Source organism: Eleutherodactylus coqui, chromosome 10 (assembly GCF_035609145.1).
Source record: "Eleutherodactylus coqui strain aEleCoq1 chromosome 10, aEleCoq1.hap1, whole genome shotgun sequence".
Taxonomy (NCBI): domain Eukaryota; kingdom Metazoa; phylum Chordata; class Amphibia; order Anura; family Eleutherodactylidae; genus Eleutherodactylus; species Eleutherodactylus coqui.
Window position 1 is genome coordinate 26,021,011 of NC_089846.1, and position 22,872 is coordinate 26,043,882.

Consider the following 22,872-nt stretch of genomic DNA (forward strand, 5'->3'; position numbering starts at 1 on the left):
CCGTCGGTGCCTGAAGAAAGGCTCCCCCTTATCTGATGATCTTAGCTTGTTTTGCTCTGTAGCGCGCCCCGGGGGGTCAGTGAATGGGCGCAGTGTTTGCTGTCCCGGTCGTGGCACACACGCAGTTAATGTGGTGTTTTTCCCTCGCACAGAGCTCTTTTTGTCTTCGGCCTCACAGTAACAGATTTTGCTTTATTCCGGGCTGAGTACATCCCTCCGCTCCCTCGGGGCAGGCGCTCTCTATATATTTTTCTCCTGGCGTGCGTAACTGCGGGTCGCAGCTATGTGTTCTGGCGCAACAACTTGTTATGTGCTGGACCTTCCTAATAATGTTCCTGGGAGCGCTGCCGCTCGCTGTCCAGGAACGCGCTGCTCCGACAACATCAATGTTTACAACTGTCAGCCTAGTAAATAAAGAGGCTTGTGCCGCCAAACCGTGTGTTCGGTCATCGCTAACAAGCGCTTCTTCATCTTCCTCCCCTCCCATCGGCTGCTTTCACTTATTGGCTGCTATTAGGGGGGGGTCTAAAGGGCACAAAACGCCCCCCTGCAGGACGACAACATCTCTACCTCATCGTATACTTCATGCTGCGAGTTCAGGCAGAATATGTTACGGGACGGCTGTTTTTCTTAAAGCTGGGCGGTAGAATTTGGGGTAATTAGGAGGTGAAACTAATTACACAAGTGATTTGGAGCCGCTGTAAGTATTAGGCAGCAGTTTCCTAACATAATAGCAGAATTGTCGCGATTGGAAGGCGACAGGGTTACTATTCTAAGCTTGCATTAGGGTGCCTTTACACGGGTGAGAAAATTGTGCGCAATTTGCGCGTTGCGAGGCTCACAGATTTTGCGCAAAAATTTTCAATGGGGTTCTAAACATGAGCGATTTCTTTCCTGCATTGCGCTGCGATACGGGAAACAAATCGCGGCATGGTCCATCCTTCTGCGTGCTCTCACATCATAGTGCCTATAGTTCTCAATGGGGCCACCGGCAGCACCGCACCATGTGCTAGCTACACGCGATTCGAGGTCTCCCATTGAAAACAATGGGAGAAACTCTGCGATCCTCCGCCACGTCTGACAGCCACGGTGGAGGATCACTGCTTCCCCAAATTCACATGATGGCGAGCATGATCACGGCCCCTTATCACGCTCGCCCGTGTGAAGTTAGCTTTAGGATGTAATCGCATGTGTGGTTGTGTAATATATGGCACAGGGCTGTATCTTTGGGCTGTCAGTGCGGTTTTATTGACTGCACACGGCCCCATTATAGCCTGGGAGGCTACTATGCACTCGCCTCTCCCCACGGCTGCTCGGTCCTCCTCATTTGTTTACAGGCTGCAGTCCCGCCCAGTTTACAGGACGTCAGCCAATGACAGATCTCAGCAATCAAGTGTCGAGCTCTGTCATTGGCTGCAGAGCCTGGGACGTCTGTAGACCTAATCCTCTCTGATGTCACGTTTACAGGCTGCTCCAGCAACGGTGCAGACACAGCGTGGAGGGGGAGAGGGGAGTAGATGCCTGTTTTACTGGATGGGAAGGGGTTTTGCTAAAAAAAATATAACTTTAAACTCTGTAAAAGGCTATGGACTTTTTTTTTTCTTTCAGTTCTTTGTAAATTTGTGTAATTTTACATAGTCATTTTTGCAATTGGCGGTTAAATGTTAACCATTTCTGTGCTTCCGCCTACTGCAATACGCTGCAGTGTGGGAGGACAGAGTGTTGTAGACTAACTGCCGGCCTCTCAAGCGAATGATGGGAGGGGGAGAGATGGGGAAGGTTGATCGCAAGTGGGAGATGTGGGGGACGCCGTGTTTAGCTAATTAGGGTTTTACTTGCCTTGGGAGGCGAGTAGTGAGGGGGAGTCGTGTCAGAAGGGGGCAGGTTCATAAAGCGCTGCAAGGAGTTGGTGTTCAGGGGGGTTTATGTTGGATAATAAAGTCGTAAATGGTGCGCCCCCCCCCCCCCCCCTCCACCCGCTGTAAAGCTTACGTCGGGGCGCTATTAGACAGAACAGTTATCGTTTAATAATCGAGCCAACAAGAATCGTTCACTTTTCGTTCATCGTTCCTTTTAGGCCCCATGCCCACGGCTCTGGCGGACTCCGCTAGCGGAATATCGCAGCAGAGTCCGCCACGGTGCCCCCCAAAACCCTCGTACTCTCCTCCCGGATCCGCCGCGCTGTTCCCGTCCCTCGAGCCGGCACGCATGCGCAGTACAGAGCATTACGCGCCGGCAGTGCGGGATGACGCAGTGGTCGGGAACGCGTTTTCATGCGATACTCCCGCTGTGCTACAGCGGACGTATAGCGTAACGGCCGACTTCCATTGACCACAATGGAAGCTGCCAGCGCGTATTCCAGCGGCAATTAGAACATACTGCGGTTGAATTCCGCAGTGTACTGTGCGTGCGGACCGTCTGCAGTATAGCAAAGCTAGAAGAAAACAGGTGCACTCGTATGCCGATGAAGACGACAGGTACGTAGGGTCACTTGCCGGATTCCGCAGCCGGTATCCGGATCTGCTGTGTGCATGAAGCCTAACAAACTGAACGAAAAGGGAGCATTTTTTTTTTTTTTTTTTTTTTTGCATTCATGCTGAAGGTTTATTGCTCAAATTCGTCAAGAATGTCTTGCCATGTAGTGTGTCCAGCTCCTACCCAGATCTGTGTGTCTCCATGGTAACAATGCAAACACCCCTATGTAGTCTTATCTTGCAGTCAAATTCCTTTCCACCACTGTCCTATCTACCCCTTACTGCTTGTCAACATTATACTCCATATCTGAGCAGGAAATAGAAGGAAGTATGACTGCAGGATGAGACTATGCTATTTATTTGTAGTCTGTTACCATGGAGACACATAGATCTGCATATGAGCTGTGTCCTCGGCACCATTGCTTGTATTTGGAACAGATAAGGGGAATCCATTCCGATGATTGTATTGGAAGGTGGAACTATGTCTAATGGCCCTCTTTACACGGGACGACAGTTGGCTGCATGAGCGCGGATGTCACTGCTGAGGTTGCTGGCGTTCGTGCAGAGCGTTTACACGGGCAGTTCGCCGCTGGATTGCGGGCTTCTATGTGAAGTGCTGAGTGGGGGGGCGTTTACACAGAACGAGAAGCCAGCGATTAGTTATGCTGACTGAAGTCATCGATATCGACTTGCGAACGAACAGTGACATTTTTTTTTGCGCACTTCCGTTGCAGGCTTTTAGGTGACAATCGTTACATGTCAGCGGGCCGTTAGTTTCTCCATCAAGGAGATATAAGAGGTTGAACCACAGTGACCTACAGTCAGTAAATGTGATTTACCAGTGTAATGCCCATATTGATGGCTCGGATCTTGCAGTCATTCACATGTAGCGTAGATCATTGTCTGTGGCAGTGTAACGGCATAAGCAAACGGCCAGCAGAGGGCACCATTGGGCTCTATTGTGTCACGTCTTGGTTATCTGTTCGCCTTATCTTTATGGAGTCTGCTGAGATGTCTGTAAAAGAGGATTCATTTTCCCACATGCATAAAATTCTGATCAGCCTTTTCATTATTGATGACCAATCCTCAGGGCAGGTAATCAATAGGTGATTGTCGGGGGTCTAAAGGCCCTTTTACACGGGATGACTATTCTGGTTGTTCAGGCTCCCGCGTGGTTTTGACTGATAATCGTCTGTGCAGAAACTGAATGACTGGAGGAGAATCCATCATTCGGTGTAGACGACAGCCGTTCAGGACTGGTCAGCCACGGCTTGCAGTGAATGGAGAGGGGCAGGGAGAGAGCTCTCCTCAAGCCGCCCCCTTCCCTGCTGGCTGCACTGTTAGCGATCCAGCAATACTCACTCCTGTGTAACAGCACCGCAGCGAGTATACATGGGGATGAGTGTCGGGCATGGACAATATCTGTTCCTGCAATACCAAACCAGACCACTGTAATACAGACAGTGCTATCTGCTTCCAGCGCTGTCCAGACAAACAGTTGGCCTGATGATCAGTTGATTGATGGAGATCCCGAGTGGTTGACTCCTGCTGATCAGCTATTTAAAGGACCCCAAAACTAAAAATCCCAGAGAACCCCCTTTAACTCAGAATCTATTTAGAGTATTTTAATAATGTGTTTTCTAAACCAGACATCCCTTTTAATCCCTTAAGGGCCAAGCGTGGTAAATATACGGCATTTGGTTCTGGGCTTTAACCTCGGCCAATATCTGATGTATAGAGCAGGAGTTGGTAACAGCTGAGAACCCAGAGCAGAAGGGAGAAGCGGTTTTTAACCTCGTCTGCTTTCTCCTTTCCTGGGTACAGGGCGCTGGATAAGGGCTATGTATAACAAGAGTCACTAGCAGAACTGATCAGGGTCTGCTGGGACCCTGCAGCTCTGCTGTAACAGGGAATCTCAGCAGGGGGTCGCCTAGTGGAAACACTTCCACTTAGTGTGTGTGTGTGTGTGTGTGTGTGTGTATGTATGTATGTATGTGTGTGTGTATATATATATATATATATGTATATGTATATATATATATATATATATATATATATATATATATATATATATATATATATATATATATATATATATATATATATATATATATATATATGATCAGTAATATCCTTAAAGGTCTGGTCCTTTTTTAGGTACAAAACAGCCTGGTCCTTAAGTGGTTAAGACTCTTGTGCTGATATCACATCAGGTATTTCAGCTGAGATGAGAATCCGCAGCTCATTCCCGGTTGGACAGATCATTGGTACATATATGCAAAGTATCAACCCAAACCCATTACTGTGTTTTTTCCTCCCCGCAGTTTGCTGAGGCGTCTGGTCACACTCATATCCAAGCAAGCTACACTCCTGGCGTCCAACGAGGCGTTCAAGAAACAGGCTGAGAGTGCGAGCGACGCTGCCAAGAAGTACATGGAGGAGAACGACAAGCTGAAGAAGGTATGAGTCGCTGTCTGCAGGTGATGGCGGAAGCGCTGTTATAGCCGCACGAGCCTCTGCGTACGGCACTGCTGGTCCGAAGCATCTGGTATCTCCGGCTGTGCTGATGCTTCATTCTAGCAGTCTGTAGCCATTTACTTAGAACTTATTAACTTTTAGCAAACTTCCCACTTTTTAAATCTCCCCATACAGTTCTTTAGAAATTAGTGAAGTTTTTTCATAGGCGAGCCTCGACCTTTTCTTTCGTTAGCTGAAACTTTACTAGGCAATGCGATCAGAATTTAAGGGGTTTTCCAGGATTTTGCTTTGATGGCCTACCTTTAGGATGGGCCTTCAATGCGTTATACACGAGGGTCGCACCCCTAGATCCCTGCACATCGTCAGAATGAAGGACCTGGAATGCCATAGCCCGTTACACACCTGTGTCTGGTGCTACACTTCTACCAAAGCGTTGCTGCCCATGTGTTCTGCTGATCGGTGGGTGTTCAGGGCATGGGATCATCATATATTACACATTAATTGGCATTCCTATTACACCAGCTCTATCAGATGCCTCCAGCACTCCGGCCTGAACCAGCAAGAGCGTTAATGGTGCTCGTGTAAAAGCACCCTATGGATAGGCCATCAATATAAACTGCTCCCCAAAATAATACCCTTAATTTAAAAAACCTAAAATAAGCGATATTTTGATACCATCGGGGGTTAATCTAGTCACCTGGCTCTGTAAAGCGGCCACAAACAGGTTTATATGTACCCCAGCGAACTTTAGCTTAAAGTTTTCTGTTATAACACATAAAGTAGGCTGGAAGTGGATTTTGTGCCTCCTGTTGACTCTAGACAGGGGTAACATTAGTGTAAATGGGTATTCTGTCTGAGGCTTTTATGGCCTTTCCACAGTCTGATGGGTACGGATCCCGGAGTTGGGAGCCACGTCTATCTTGAGTTCTGGCCTCCTTGCGCTGGCTGGGAGTTACGGAAATGGCTGAAAGAGAAATAAAGATGGCCGTCCCCGTTTCTGACTACCAGATGCACGCTGTGTGCATCATTAGTCTAAGACGCTACACCTGCTTTGATTAACCAGTGTTGTTGTGAGCAGCATATAGTGACTTAGACTAGCAATGCATACTAATTAGGGATGAGCGAGTATACTCGCTAAAGCACTACTCGTTTGAGTAATGTGCTTTAGACGAGTATCTCCCTGCTCGTCCTTAAAGATTCGGGTGCCGCCGCGGGGCGGGGAGCTGCGGGGGAGAGCGGGGAGGAACGGAGGGGAGATCTCTCTCTCCCGCCTGCTCTCCCCTGCTCCCCGCCGCAACTCACCTGTCAGCTGCGGCGGCTCACGAATCTTCAGGGACGAGCAGGGAGATACTCGTCTAAAGCACATTACTTGAGCGAGTAGTGCCTTAGCGAATATACTCGCTCATCCCTATACTAATACACTGTGCGTCAGGGAAGTGCTTCGGCCATCTTTGTCCGGGCCTGGAAGGTCGCTGTAAGAAAGTCTATTTGTCAGTTTCCATAGCTCCTGAGCACCCAGGCCATCTCATATAGTGGGGTACTTCCATTACACCCATGATTGATTGAGATGAGAGCACCCCCTTTTTTAAGATGTTCACCAGATATAAGGAAAACCTATTGGAGCCGACGTTGGCCATGCATTCTGTACCTTGAATTTCAACTAACATATGGGATCACACATGCTGATGACAAGCTGCTGTAAATGGTGCCCATAAGTATACAGGCTGCTGTGCACAGAGCCATTGGCAGAATACAGGCTGCTGAAATTAAAGGCAGCGTTCTACTGATGGTCTCTGCATCGCATTGGCAAGGATTTTGAGCTCCTCCTAAGTTCTGTACAGCTGCTTCAAGTTTCATTTGAACACGTGAAGTAAGGTGTTTTTTTTTTTTTTACTATATACATCTATCTCAACCTTCTTGATTCTGCTTTTTTCCAGCAATTAAAAGCCTCTGGCATCGAGGTTGCAGATGTACCAGAAAGCGACGCTGAGGAGGAGAACATAAAGCTCAAAACAGAAGTCAAGAAACTCAAAGAAGAGCTGAGCTCCACCAAGAAATGTAAGTAATATCCCAGACTGCCCCGCGACAACTGGTCATCTATTAACCGTTACAGTGCTGCACAGAACATATGTCATCAATATGTAACTATACTGTTCTCTGCCCGTGCCCTGATATATTTGGTTTATAGACAATGATTTGCCTGTTAGACAAGGGCCGTTGCTGCAGTTGTCATCCTGCCCTCTTGGACTCACCGTGAAGGTTATGATCAAAGTAGTTCCTTTTTTTTTTTTTTGAAAATCTATTACCATAATAAAACTATAAACCAGCTCGTTAAGAAGCACTGGCTAACGGGGTTTTCGGACCCAAACATTCCCTTGTGATTAAAGGGAACCTTTTTCAGGTCGTATAGCACCATAAACGAAGTATATGGCTAATAAACCATGGGTCGCTGAGTCTGAGGATGCAGGGTTTATACTCGCTAGCCTCCGCGATCCTTCACTGCCAGCGCACAGTCCGTGCATCGGACTCCTCTCTGCATTCAGTGTGCACATACACATGCACTTGGAGAACGTGCGTGCACTATATGCGAAGATGATTAAAATTCATGTATAATGAAAGAACGGGGCGGCAGGTGAGGATAGAACGCGTACCCCTGACCTCAGCCGCCCCTGTCCTATGAGCCCATAAACTTTAGTTTATACCACTCCTATGACCTGGCAGGTTCCCTTTAACTGAAAAGGTAAGTTGACAGCTGCTTCCCCTGGCAATGAGAGCAGTCGGCACCCGTGATCATCTGATTAGGGAACCTAAAGGGCAAAATGCGATCTTCAAAAATGGACATTTTTCCCGTTTTAAACTTTTTGTATGACCTGAGAATGGGGGTGCTTGAGTTTCTGATGTGTATAAAATTACCCTATCCAAAAGAGATTCCAGGCACGGATCGGGTTGATCAAAGTAAAGTGTGTTGTGCTGCAAAGTAGCATACGAGCCAATATTAAATGGGCATTAGTCACACTATAACTTAGTACAAGTACAATGGAGAAGATCACAGTGGTGGAGTCTAAAGCTTCCTTAAAGTGGTTGTCCCGCGCCGAAACGGGTTGTTTTTTTTTTTCAACCCCCCCCCCCCCCAACCCCGATGCAGGGACTGAAAAAAAGAACAGCACAGCGCTTACCTGAATCCCGGCGCTCCGGTGACTTCTATACTTACCGGTGAAGATGGCCGCCGGGATCCTCTACCTCCGTGGACCGCAGCTCTTCTGTGCGGTCCATTGCCGATTCCAGCCTCCTGATTGGCTGGAATCGGCACGTGACGGGGCGGAGCTACACGGAGCTACACGGAGCCCCATAGAGAACAGCAGAAGACCCGGACTGCGCAAGCGCGGCTAATTTGGCCATCGGAGGGCGAAAATTAGTCGGCTCCATGGGAACGAGGACGCCAGCAACGGAGCAGGTAAGTATAAAACTTTTTATAACTTCTGTATGGCTCATAATTAATGCACAATGTATATTACAAAGTGCATTAATATGGCCATACAGAAGTGTATAGACCCACTTGCTGCCGCGGGACAACCCCTTTAAGGTTCAGGCCTCGAACCCTCTCCTTTTTTTTTTTTTATTTTCCCCATCTATGCAACCCCCCAAAATGGACAAACTGTCAGCGGATTTGGCTTTCAGTACCCTCTCTACACTGTTGAAACCCATTTATACATCTCTTCCTCAGACATCACCCTTGCAGTACTGCAAAACCCCAGTGATTGCCCATCCGCTGTCTCTTGCATCACGTCGTCTGACACTGAATCTCTCAAGAACCGAACCTCTTGTGTTTCCGCCATCTACTAATCTACCTAATCCTGCTATCTCCATCTCACCCTGTGGTACGCCCTAACTCCTCCGCAGCACGCCGCTGTCTTGGGGGTCATCTTTGACTCCACTCTATCCTTCACCCCTATAGTCAGACGCTCGCTCATGTCACCTGCACCTCAAAAACCTCTCTAGAATCGTCCTTTTTGTGACCTGTAGAAGCAGTAAGCGCTCTTCTTGTGACCGTACATCTAGTCTCCTGGGCTTCAGCTCATGTAATGTGCTTGACCAGCAGTTCTTAATGCCAAATCCATATGACCTTCCAAAGTTTTAGAACATGACCATCACCCTCGCTGCTTTTGGATTGATACTTCTATGTTTCTGTCTGCATCAGATTGCAAAACAAATATGTTCCCGTGCGTATATATATACCCTCCGTGACCCGTCTGTAATTTCACCTGACGGAGCTGAATTATGGCTTCTACTCCATTTTTGGAGAACCTATTACCTGCACGATTTGGACATTAAAGTGATATATGCGTCCAAACATGTAATGCGTGGCCAGTGCGACTGATATGAACATAATTCTGATATCCCCCCCCCCCCTCCTTATTTCCTTACTGAAGGGATGTTACACTCTGCTAATTAGTAGCGGGGTTACTTTCTGCAGGACTACAGCAGGGTAATGGATTATTTGCATTGAGCTAGTTCTGCTGTAGACACGGAATAGCCACTTTTGGAGCCAAATACCCCTTGCGGTCCCATCTAGTGGCACATTAGCCCTCCTTTTGGCCTTCAGAACCACAGCAGTCTCGTAATATAAACTAGGTTTTGAAATTTTTCTGCAGGAGTATCGGCCCATGTGGACAGGAAGCTTCCTACAGTTGCCACAAATTAGATGGCGGAACTGACATGCTTTAACAGGAAGGGTCCATCAAGTCGTGCTGCTTGTACTAAATTCTGGCCTCAATTAGCACCATGCAACAGAAATCTGGATTCATCTGAGCAGGCGATGTTTTTACTGCTCGGTGATTACATCTTTTGCCCTCTGTAGAGTCTCCTTTCTGTCTTTCTCAGACTGCAATGGTGCTGAACCTGGCCGTCTGCTGTTATAGCCCATCCGTATTGAGGAACGACTAGTTGTGCATTCATGCTCATTAGTTGGAGCACCAGCGTTGGGTTCGCTGCAGTTTGCTTGACTGTACAGCGCTTGTTGGTCAGAATGATTCCTGACATCCTCCTGACCCCTTTCGTTGAGTTGTTTCCATCCGCAGGATCTCCTTTTGCTGGATGTTTTTCCTTGATCACGCCATTCTCTGTATATTCTCCACACCGCTGCATGAGAAAACCCCACAAGGTTGGCAGTGAAATCCTGGTCCTGGCTAGTCTAGCACGATGACCCGGCCTCGTTGGAAGTCGCTCAGATCGCTGGATTTTCCCATATACCGTGGATTAACACTAAAACTGATCCACGCTCATTACCATGTTGGTGGCCGTGTTTACACTGAACCGTCGTTTGAATGCACTCTTCGGAATGATTACTATGATGATAGTCATCCCGTGTAATGTCACCCTAACATGTGGAGATGCAACCAATCAGAACAAGCAAAGAAACCTGATTAGTTAAAATGGACAGTTTTTACTCGTGTGCAACTTTTTCCTGCCTGGAGCCCATTACACATTCCTAGTAGATATCCCGAACAGGTAACATATTTCAGTAATGCAGTAATAGATATATAACGTCAAGCTATATTCTGGGGAGGGCTGCGGTCATCCTGCTGGTTATTTCATGTTGCACTGCTATTACTACTGTGTACCTCACGAAGACCCCTCCTTTCTGTATGGATAACATATAGAGGGTCCTCTGTTCGGGAACCCCCTCTATGAACCAGAGTAGAGTTGTAGCTCCCGCATTAGTGAACCTGGGCCATTCTTTTATTACATGGATGTTTATTCCCACCATATAATAGTAAATTCCCTCCAGCAACCGCTGGGGAATTCTATGGCTCTCCCATCTTTTCCGTCAGCCCGGGGTCTCTGAAGCCGAACCTACGGTGATGAGCTGATGATCAGCCCAACTTCATTTCACAAAGGAGATTTGAGGAGACAACCCATTTTAGCAGTGACTGGACACATAATGAATAATCTACCTCCTGTCTTGTTTTGTACCCAAAGCCCTACAGAAATCTGAGAGCGAGGTGATCGCCATCAAAAAGCAGAGCGAAGGCTTGACAAAGGAATATGACCGGCTGCTGAATGAACACGCCAAGCTGCAGGTAAGAGCCAAGGGCCCAGGTCCAGGAAGTGGGTTAAGTGGCTGTAGAGTCTTGCTGGTAATACTGAAGTTCTACCCACAAAACTGTGTGGCCATTAACATCATAACAAATCCCGTATTCATACCACTGACTGTCAGATGTTTTCTTGTTGGCTGCCCTTGTAGGCAGTGGCTACATTTATCATGTTTCAGTGACTATGAACAGACTCCTAAATGTACATCTTAACCCCTTGAGTGGCACGCCCGGAAATTTTCCGGGACGAGCTCCACTGCCGATAGTGATATAGCCCGGAAGATTTCCGGGCTATGTATCACTATGGGAGCTGCAGAGCACAATGCCACAAGCTGTGACATTGTGCTCTGCCTGCACAGACCCACAGAGAACAAAGCAAGGGCTTTGAAAAACCAGCAGAAGATATTGCCGATCTGCCGGCAATCTCCTGCTTCTAAGTCTCCTGCTTTGTTTACAGGTTGCCATAGAGACCATCGGCTTGTCAGAAGCAAGCCGATGGTCTCTGTGGCAGGGAGAGCTGGTGCTTGGCTGTCAGAGGACAGATAGGTACTAGCTCTTACAGCAGAGATCAGAGAAAACCTCCGATCTCTGCTGTTAACCCTTTACATGCTGCAGTCTATGTGACTGCAGCATGTAAAGGGCTCACTGCAGCATGTAAAGGGCTGTCACCATCGGACCCCCGGAATGTGATCAGGGGGTCCTGATGGGTCCCTGTGGAAGTCCCCTAAAGGGACAAAAAAAAAAAATAGAAAAAAAAAAACAAAAGTTAAAAAATCATAAAAAAAATAACATTTGTCTCCCTTTACTTTGTAAAAAATCAAAAATACAATCACACATGTGGTATCCGTGCGTCGTAATGACCCAGAGAAGGAAGTAATACATTCATTAACCCCTTAATGACATGGCCCCTTTTTTTCCCCATTTCTTTTTTTCCTCCCCCCTGTTTAAAAAATCACAACTTGTCCCACAAAAAAACAAGCCCTCATATGGCCATGTCAATGGAAAAATGAAAAAGTTATGGCTCTTGAGACGCAACTGCAAAATTAGTTGAAATTCAATGATTAGACCATTTTAAAAAACCTGCCCTGGTGGGTCTGACAGGGTGGTAGGAAACCCGTCACTCAAGGGGTTAAGGTGCCCATACTCCAACAACCGTTCATCTGACCCCTGTATGGATCGCTCACCTATACTTATGGAAGTTCAGCTCAACCAAACGGGCGTGTGTTTATGAAGTTAAGCTCTAGCACCAGCGCATGTCCTACGGAATGAAAGGATTGGGTACTGGAACTCGGCGTCCTCTGACCTTCTTCCTTCCTGACATCGTCTGTCAGGGACGAGTTGAGCCGACTCCATACACGCTAGGGCCTGTTCAGGTAAGCATTGGAGGTTCCATTCAAAACCTCTGCAGCTGAATTCTGTAAAATGGGACAAAATAGAGCTGCGTACGGCGCTGTCTTGTCCTATACAATGCCAGTCGGCTGGCGAAAAACCGAACGCACTCGTCCAGAGTCCACATATTTGGGGGGGGTTCTGCACTCTTACTGCTTAGGCATCCTACAAACCCCGAGCATGAGGAATACAGAAGTTGTGGAAGCGTGTCTATAGAGGAATTTGAAGTATCCTCAGGACCACTACACTTGATTTTTGACCAAGCATCCAACCAAGGTTGTCTGTCTGCAAATCTCCACCTGCTCCCCCGTAATGAGTTGTTTTATGGGCAGTCACTATTGATTTCCCAAATGCGAACGTTACAGAGCGCTCTTGGATATCTGTAGGTGTTCATTGACTTCATGAACTGGTGGGTCCAGCTGCTTTTTTTGATGAGTTCCTTTATACACCATCATTAGACCCAGATAAATTGGTATCTGTTTTGTTTGTCCCCCTCATTCAATGTAGCGCGGTGCATGGAGCCAACCTGACAATCTAAGGATACGATGTCCCAGAATAGGTGCGAGCAAAGAAACTAGCAAGCACTACTCGCATCACTGCATATCATGTCTGTCAGTACTTCAGACCTGTCAAGTTACTAACTTTTTAATCCCTTAAGGATCAGGGTGTGTTGGCCCTAAAGGACCAGACACTTTTTAGGGATTTTACCCATGCGGAGATATATTATATATTATATTATTTTTCCATCCATGATATCATATAAGACCTCTGGGGGTCATTCACATTTTTCGTTTATTTCATACTTTTCCACTGTATCTGGGGCATCCATAGAAGCCCCAGTTACAGGAAAATACTTTCCCTGTAATGACATCAGTTACTAACAGAGCTGATCCGGGTCTGCTAGGACCCTGCAACTCTTCTGTGACGGAGGGCACTCAGCGGTCATGTGATTGCCGGGTGCCATAGCGGAAGTATTACTTTCACTCTTTAGTACACAGCACTCATTGAGCCCCATGTAACTTGCAAAGAAGAAGGCAGAAGCTGTTAAAAAAACGCTTCTCCCTTCTCCTCTGGGTCTTTGGCTGTGTCTGACAGCTCCTGCTTGATTGCGGGAACAGAGAGTGCCGTACCAGTTGGTATTAAAGCCCAGAACCAAGAGCCATAGATTTACCGGGCTTTGTCCTTTTTAAGAGGGTTAATGTTTAGACCCATGAAGTTGAAACTGTCATATTGAAAGACGACCCCTTTTTCATGTACCCTAATGGGATATATGGACGTCGTGTAGGAAATGGGCCCTTCCAGTTCTTTCCCCACTCTGCATAACCTGTAGCACACGCTCCGTGATGGCGCTTCTGCCAAGACAAATACCATGTGGGGGTTTATTTACACTAAATATTAGTTGCTACTTTAACAACCTAGGTGACTGGTTGGGCAGAACTTCCTATTCATGTGAGTTTAAAGGGATAGCAAGAGACTAGAAAAACCATGGCTGCTTTCTTCCAGACATGACTATACTTTTGCGCATCTTTTCTCCTTTCGAGTAATTGGGGCTGAGTTGTAATACCAGTCAAATTCCATGGACAAGGGTGGCGCTGTTCTGGAAGAAAGTAGTCATGATGTTTTTTTCTAATCTCCCGCACCCCCTCTAAACTAGGACTACTGTCATTTTGGTTCTTTCATATTAAGTCATCGAAGAGGGACGTGACTACAAAATTTGTGAAACTTGTGACTATTTTAGAACTGTGAATTGGCTTTTTAGAAAAATAGCCAAATAGGCGGGTTGCAAGCAAAGTCGCAGTTGCGCACAATTTGTATTGTAGTCTGTGATGGCAAAATGCAACATACAACGAATTCCAACAGTTTTCTTTTTTTGCAACTGTTGCGCTGTGGTTGCAGGAGGCTGTAACGCAACCCCATTGACAGTTGTTTGAAGCAGCCCTGCAGTGTGTGACATCGCACTGCGGTCGCTTCACCTCATACCAGGAACAGTGCTGTACATTTTATATTGGCTGTGCATGGTATTGCAACTCAATCCCATTCAGTTGAATAGCACTGAGCTGCTCTTGGGCTATGTGACCTACGAACATAACATCATAGGCCTGATAAGAGGCTGCAGCACCCACCAGAGCATTTTGGGTTCTTCGATCAGTTGATCAGTGGAGGGCCCGAGTGGTGAACCCTCACCAATCTGAGGACAGGTCATCATCTTAGTTGCATTTACTTAAAGGAATTTTCTGGGACCTGATCTGCAGTACCAGGTACCACCTATGACTAGGAGTGGCGCTACTTTGAAAGGAAAGTTCCCTCCTACAATAATAGATTTGGCAGATTTACGGATGCAATCTTGGCATTATTTGAACCACTTTTTTTTCTGTAGGACCCGACTTGGCCGACGGTTCCACCTGCAGCGTACGTGCAGCCCAGCCTGTCCTGTTGGCAGTCCTCTATCTCACGAGTTCAGCATCTTGTAATCGCGTCTAAAGTCAAGCTAGGCGCTAGTAATAAAGATAACTGGCTGCAGGAGGTGCAGCCCTCGGGGCGCTCTTATTACACACAGCAGCTATTTACACCTCTGCTGGGAGTTGGTAGGAATGTGGAGCTGAGAGAATATCTTCTCCAGAGCACTTTGTGTCCAGCGGCTCCAGCACTGGACGGGTTTCCTTAGTACGAGATTATAGAACATCTCCGTCTGCAGTATCCACACAAGTCCTTGTGTCCACGTTGTCAGAAGACGAGACATCCGTTTTTAAAAGGAGTTTTCTGCGCCATTTCTATTAATGACCCATTTTCCATATAGGTCAACCATAGTAGATTGGCTGGGGTCTGGCCAGGTCCAGAGCGGCAATCAGCGGTTTGGGCGCCTGCGCCAAAACAGTGTACGGAGTGGAAGCTGACAGCGCCGGCCACTACACGGGGCAACGTGCCGCCGTCCGCAAAGACTTGATCACCCAACGAATGAGTAATGAGTCATTGTTGCATAATTTGTAGCACAGAAGTGACGATTATTTGGCAGTCAAATGTTTGGACACACGAATTGGCCGTATAACGGGCCCTTTATGTACTGCAGCCGCCGGCTAGTTCTATGAAAACATATCAGTTAACTTCGTGAACAGAAGGGAATTCTAGAACATGAAGGATTCCCTAAAGTTTCATGAGTTTCCCTTTAAGAGCTGTCAATTTATATGAAAAACTTTTTTTTTTAATGTGCTTTTTAAAAATTCCTATAAAGTTTTTTTTATTTTATTTTTTTATTGGCCACAACTAGTGCCAGCCGTGCCGCTGATTACAAGCAAAGCAGCTGAATGTGGGAGGGATCATTGTGTGATTGACGCTTGGCACAAATCAACAAAGTTGTCAGCGATCTGGTGAATAAACTTTTTTCGTAATAGCTACAAGCAGCTAAAGGTGCGTTTACACGAACGATTATCTTTCGGATTCCCACGATTCAGCCAGGATCTGAACGATTCGTACCATATGAATGCACGCCCTGATTGGACGAAGAATGAGAGGGCTTTCACTTCTTATTCGTCGTTCAGTATCGTTGCGTATGAACAGGCAGTATTGCTTACTGTGAATGGAGGCGGGTGAGCTGGAATGCTCCCCGGGTGCTCCGCCTCCAGGCGATACTCATTACTGTGTAAAGGTCCCTTTACATGGGACGGCTGTCGGGCAAACAATGCCCAACACACGTTCCTGTGTCCCCGTACTCCTGCACGGGAGCTAGCACAGCTGGCTGGTACACGGAGCGGCCAGCAGGGGGGGCGGGGCAGTGCAGGAGATTTTTCTCCCTTGTCCCTCCCCATCGAGATACACAGCAGCCGTTCACTACTGAACAGCCACTGTTTAAACTGAGCGATCATTCTAAACACTCCAAACTAGAACAGACACCGCTGTGGCGCAGAAACGCGCTACGATCGAGTGGCTGGCTGAGCGGTACCGTTGAAAACAATAAGAGCGTTATACCATGATTAGCGCAAAGCAATTCTACATTACGGGATTCTCCTTGAGCCGCCATCCTGTTGATTTGCTCCTTTCCTCTGTATCGCTGTCCCCTAAAGTTATAGATTGGAGCAACACCATTATTTTCGGGAATAAAAAAAAATTATTTTAGCGTAACCTCCACTATTTACCCGCTCCGCACCTCCTCTTCTAAAATAACGCCGGCAGGGATACTGAATTCCTCCTGGATCACATGTATTACATTACTGGCTGATAGAAATAGTTTGTCATGGCGAGTCCATGTAATCTCCCAAATCCCATATGTGGTCGTGGTAGCCGGCTTGAAGTAGGGCCATTAACCCATCAAGTGCTGAGCTGGCTTGTAATAGCTTGCTACTAGCGCTGCCTATTGCATGATACAAATAGAGCGGTTTACACAAGGTAGATGACATTAGGGCCTGAATAACCAGCTGTATATGAATACAGTGATTACCTGTGGCGTGGCGGTCTCTATGCGCTCCTACTAATTGTAGATAACGGTCGCAGCAGACATAAGTTAAATATCACACAATGCCGAGACCAACCTTTTTAAGGCCTCGCTCACACAGGCTGTAACCATCAGATCTGACCATTTAATCCGAGGCTGAGCCTTGACTTTCTGCTGCAGATTTAAGCTGCTAGTAGGACAATTTTGCAAGGAAACTGCGTCAAGAATTTATCTTTGACCGTATGAATTAGGCAGCCTGTGGTTTTACGCTGCGGGAATCCCACGGTGATTAACAAAAAAAAATCCCCACTGGCGATCGTAGAAAAATGCGCTTTTTTCCGCAGTCTCCACTAATACTGTATTAATGGAAACCTCCCGCCGTGGTAAAATAGAACACTCCTCGATTTTCTTCCTGCGGCGTAAATCCACGGCAGAATCCCGCATGTGAGGACTGAGCCATTAGGTTCAATAGAACCTAATAGCTGCGTTATTCCACTGCAGGGGAACGCAGCATAAATCCGGCTGTGGGCATTAGCCCTTATGGCACAGATTTTAATGGCATTCAATACAATGCTAAAATAATGCTGCTTTTTGCTGAGGAATCCACATGCAAATCTGTGACGAAATTGCGCCATGTGAACGCAGCTTTGTTCACACAGATGATTTTCCCCAGCGGAGAATCTACTGCAAAAAAAAAACGGACTGCGCATGCGGAAATGCCATTTGTATGTTTGTTTTTTTTTCTCTGCATCTTTAAAAGAATCGGCCTTGTTCTGGCAGGAAAAGTACGTTCAAAAACTTGCTTTATTTTAACCCTTTCCAAACCAATGTCGGGCCTGCCCCGACATCATTTCCCTCCACAGCCCCGATGTCGGGGCAGGCCCGACACTGCAGTGCAGAATTGCATCTGCACCCGATCATCAGACACATCGGGTGCAGATGCACTCCTGCACTGATCCTCATTGAGGACCCCTGAGGAGAAGGCAAAGGGTTTTTAACCCTTTCTGCCTTCTTTACACAGCGTTGAATTAGCGCTATGTAATGCAGAGAGATTCCGGCCAGCGATCATGTGACCGCCGTTGTTACCTAACCCCCAGCGGTCACATGAACACCAAGCTGGGAGCCTGCACCATGGGGGGAATGCAGAAGTAATACTTCCGCATTTCCCCCACGGTGCAGTGAGCTCCTGCACCCCCCTGAACTCTGTCAGTTCAGGAGGGTGAAGGGAAAATGTTGTTGTGTTTTTTTTTTTTTTTTTTTTTTCTATCTCATCCATTCTCCCCAGCTCCAATTTATTTGGAGCTGGAGAGAATGGATGAGAGAAAAAAAAATGGATTGAAAAGGGTTAACTTATTAGATGCTTTGAAACCAAATATTTGCTACAGTGGACCTCCCCTGTAAGCTTCACTGGCAGTAGACTGGTGACTCGAGTCTGTGTATTTGATACATGATATATTCCCTTGACATGCCTGTGGAAAATGCTAGCACCGGGTTCCTGAAGCCGCGCAGTAGTATCCTCTAACGAGGGCGCCGATGTCCTGCATTAACCTCCAGCTAAACAAACTCTTAAGCAGCGGCGGTGGAGTTTTGGGGATGTTCTTCGCACTGCAGCATTGTGACACTTGGCCATCAGCGCTGTAGTTTTGCCACTTTAAGCTGAGCGTACACAGAATGCCGCGCTCTCCCCACAGACCTGCGAGTCAAATCTCTTCATACGCCTCACATCTCTCTAATTAAAATTTCATGGAATATTTAATACCGAACTCCTCAGAATTGTCCACGTCCTCCCCTTTTGTTATGTCCGAGTTAACCAAGCATGCAGATGATATACATATAATAATGGGGCAGCCAGGATGCTTTTTCCAATTACGGAGAAACCGTCGTTGGCGGAAAATTTCCTCTGAAGTTTTTCCCTTTTATTTATATAGGATGCAGGACACACGAGAGGACGGTAATTACAACTATGTACAGATGATCGGGTATTAGAAGAATGCGAGCCATTTGCCAAGTGCTTAATGGTTCCTTTTACATGGAGCAGCCCCTTGAAGCATATGAACAGTAGTCCTTCGTTTGCTTTTATACAGAGCGATGACTGTTGCCGGTTATCATGTGTTTTTTTTGAGATGTCCTCCTTAGAGGGGATCTCCATGCAAACCTGCTTGCAAGTTATTTAAATAGCAACGACTGTGATAGTCGGCCATGTATAGGTATCTTTTGTCTTTCTGGAATACCTAGAAGGTTGGCTCCTGGTCGTCTTTACCGCTGAACCTAGTCTGTACCAGTGGATACAATACCTGGTGGTAAGTAAGAGTCCCTTGTTCTAGTAACCAGTCGGTGATCCAAGAGTCGGACCATCATCAATCTAACTTCTATCATCCATCCCACGGATGCGTGACAAATATTAATGGGGAATGGACTTGCTATTATAGCGCCAATTTATTTTGCAGCGCTTTCAGGTAATTTGAAAGCTGGGTACTCATTTTACTGACCTCGGAAGGATGGAAGGCTGAGTCAACCTTAAGCTGGCTACCTGAACCATGTGGGGATTGAACCCGCAACCTTCAGGTCATGAGTAAGACGCTGGCTGGAACACCCCATAGGGAATTCTAAGCTAATAGCAGGCTTCCATTCAGGGTTATCTATTAGCTATAATAGGTTACAAAGAGTGTCTCCTGTTCTGGAGGACCTGACATTTCCATCAGCAGACCATTGTCATTGTAAAACTTGTAATGCTTGGCTTCACCTGAGGTGGTGCTGTAGGGAAACTGAACACTTGCTAATGGGTCCACCCAGAGATTACAGCTGATCACTGGGAGTGCATGCACCCCAAAAGAAATTTATCCAGAGCTGACAACCTTTTTATGGATATGTTCACACCGCAGTTAAACTTGATGCGCTCTGCTATTCTAGACAGCTGCTGAAACTGAGACCAAGAAGTCTCTATTTTGACATGTTGCCTGCATTCAGTGCCGAAAACTAGCGGAAAGTTCCGAAATAGAGACATATTTGTTTTCGTTTTAGCAGCTTTCTTGAATGGCGAAGAGCTTCTTCCAGGGGTTTCTTATTTGGGAAGTAACCCAGGATGGACCCCTGGTAGCTCAGATGTGGTATGGACATACTCAAGGTCTTTTACTGTGTTTGTTATTGTCCAGTGTAAGCGGGTCAGAAGGCTCTGCTCCTCTACCACTTTCCCTTCAGAACACAAGCACTTCCATGTAGAAGAAGCGCTTGATATCCCCTAAAGATGTTGATCAATGTGTTAAGGGGGTTTCTGGGCACAAAATGAAAATTCTGAAATCTAGGATGTACAGCTAAGTAGCGGCAACCTGTACTTTTCATCTGCCGCTCTGGACCCTCTTCTTCATCCTGCGCAGCAATCAATCTACTGCTGCGCTTGCATGCATAATTTCCGCAGTAAACAGACTGTTACCTACAACTTGCATAGAGCTTATTTAGCGGTCAGCACTGTAGCTCCGCCCACAACTCAGGGATCCTACATCTAAAGGCCCATTTACACCCAACGATTATCGCTAAAAATCCACTCAATGTATTTTGAGCGCTAATCGTTGCGTGTAAATGCTACTATTGTTTACGTTTCAGACAAACGATTATTTCTAGGTTAACATAAAATCCATGGTTCATCCGGAGAACTAAAAGCAGGGACCACATGCTGTGTTCTCCACGGGAGCGCCGATAACATTGTATTCAGCTTGCAGTCGCGTGGCAGGACAAAGGAGTTGTATGCAGATAACAGACTACCTGCTGTTCTCTGCATACAGCTCCTGGAGGCTCCTTTACATGCAATTGAAGGTAATAAGCTGTCCTCTTATGCGATATTACTCTGACAAACTTTACTAAGGGGGAGTTTCAAATCTCAGTCGGACCTCCCAACAAATCATTGTCGTGGGTGCATTTTTGGTGCATATACCTGCCCTAAGTGATTTATCGCCTCCGCTCGCACTTCTACTTTTCCATTTGTTTTCCCAACAGGCACTTCAAGATGGGCCAAAGGATAAAAAGGAGGAGTGAAGACTGTGCCAATTGCCAGACGGTCTCCCCATCCGGCTGTCCCGCTATTCCCACAAGTGCCGGCTGAGTTGAGATGACTTCTCTTGTTCCTACTTGCTGACACTTTGCTTGTGTTGACTTTTTAAAAAGGTTCTCTGAAATCGCTGCCAGTGTTATGTTTTTTGCTGACTGTCTATAATTTTACCTTCCAGTTCAGCTAGTCCATTGAGCTAAGATCTAACGCACGATCCACGGAGGTGCTGCTTACACTCACGTCTACATATCCACCTTCAGCGCTGCATGGACAGCCGTATAAAAGTCCCATGAGTTCAGGTCCGAGAATGGAAGGTAAAGGATAGTCTCGGCAACGGGAGAACCTCTTTCAAAGAGCACTCCAGGCAAAACTAACACGGACATCCCTGCTGTAGGGTTGATGGGGTGGAGCATGACACAGACTTAAAGACCACCAAAGAGAGAATCCTAGTGTCATGCTCCGCCCCCTCTAATCCGTTTTGCCTGCAGTGTGCCTTTTTATAATCCAACGATTTTGGAGTATTTTCTACAAACCCCTCTCTATCGTCTGTCATATACTCGAATAGCTTCAAGGCTGGGCAAGATGCAGACCACACTGTTGTCTAGTCATTTGTTTGGTAGCCAGTCTAGGCTACAGCTGGTATTGTGATATTCATGTATCGGTCATGTCCTGGTCAAGCCAAAGCAATGGCGACTTGGCCATGTCATGTCAACCTATCCTTGCTTTTTTTTTTGTTTACCACTATGGAAATGAGAAGGGTGAGCCAATGGTTGACTTTTTTCTTTCGAGCTGCCACATCCACTACACAGCGTTGCTCATACCACACGTCCTCTGCTTTATACGGTGACACTGAGACCTCTCGGTTTGTTCTCCATCTGTTTTCGTTTACTCTGTTCTGCTTTTGTTTCATGATTTGCGTTATCAGAATACCTTTTGTTGAACTGTTGATATGTAATAAAGTGATCTCATTTGATCTCCATACTATGTTCGTGCTACAAGGTCGTGAACGCCGCTTATCACTTCTTCGCGCCACGTCGACTTGGCTGCTTGTATCGCTGTAGTTTTCCACTCCATTCTCTTCTCCTTGGAAGGGGGCTTCATACTTTTTACCGGGACTTCCTGATAGTTCTTGTGAGACATTCTAGAAAGCCACATCAGGTGACTATTTAGTTTGCTTGGATCGGGCTTGAAGAATCCTTATGCTGTAAATATTCTCCTACTCAAAGTGACCGGGTTAGTCTAGATCACCGTATGGGAGCGTTGCCTAGTCCCACATCTAGTGTTATGTCAATTTCGTATCACTACCCTCAGATGAATGAGTGGGGTCCTCCAAAATCAGGCATGAGCCCATTGTATCCTCAATATGGTCTCTACTCACCTTCAGTATTGACCCTCAAGCCTTCTACTAAATCGGATGTTTGTTTTTTTTTTCTTCTTCTTCTTTATTCCTTATGCAGCTATTCTCCAGTACATATAAGTGAGTAAGTGGTTAACTATTTCTTTGTCTGAAACTCCAGGGCTTTTTTTTTTCTGATGATGATCAAGTGATCTCAATTCTGACCAGCTCAGATTTACTTGGAGTTATATATTCTGAAACTAGTCAGTTTAACAGTATGTGTGATGCTGTTGCAGAAATCCTACCCTAGAAACTGCCTAGAGGTGGACAGACACTTGTGTTACAGTTACTGATGATCACACTGCTCCTGTCACACGGGTATAATAGAGAAGAGCACAGCTCATCCTCTGTGATGGTAACAATATAGAAGATAATGATGATTAAACTGTCCCACTGCAGGCAGAAAATGGTAGTCTTAACTAATGCTGTGCTAAAGCCTCATGAGATTGATCTGAAGCAGAAAATAAAGTATCAATATGGTATCTGATACTTATCAGATAGGAGGGCTGCACTCCATGGACATGGCTGCAATAAACAGAGTAGACCTCAAGAGTGTGACAGGCAATCGGGTCAGG

General features: G+C 46.4%; 1 protein-coding gene across 1 annotated transcript in view; it reads left to right on the forward strand.

Moving 5' to 3' along the window:
- The window catches only part of BCAP31 (B cell receptor associated protein 31), a 38,153-nt gene extending 16,273 nt beyond the window's left edge, over positions 1–21,880 (forward strand). The window contains exons 5-8 of the mRNA XM_066580658.1: positions 4,799–4,934; positions 6,890–7,010; positions 10,932–11,032; positions 20,850–21,880. Coding sequence (XP_066436755.1) covers positions 4,799–4,934; positions 6,890–7,010; positions 10,932–11,032; positions 20,850–20,888 — 397 coding nt within the window. The 3' untranslated portion in view covers positions 20,889–21,880. The remainder of the gene's footprint in view (positions 1–4,798; positions 4,935–6,889; positions 7,011–10,931; positions 11,033–20,849) is intronic.
- The last annotated feature ends 992 nt before the right edge of the window (positions 21,881–22,872 follow it).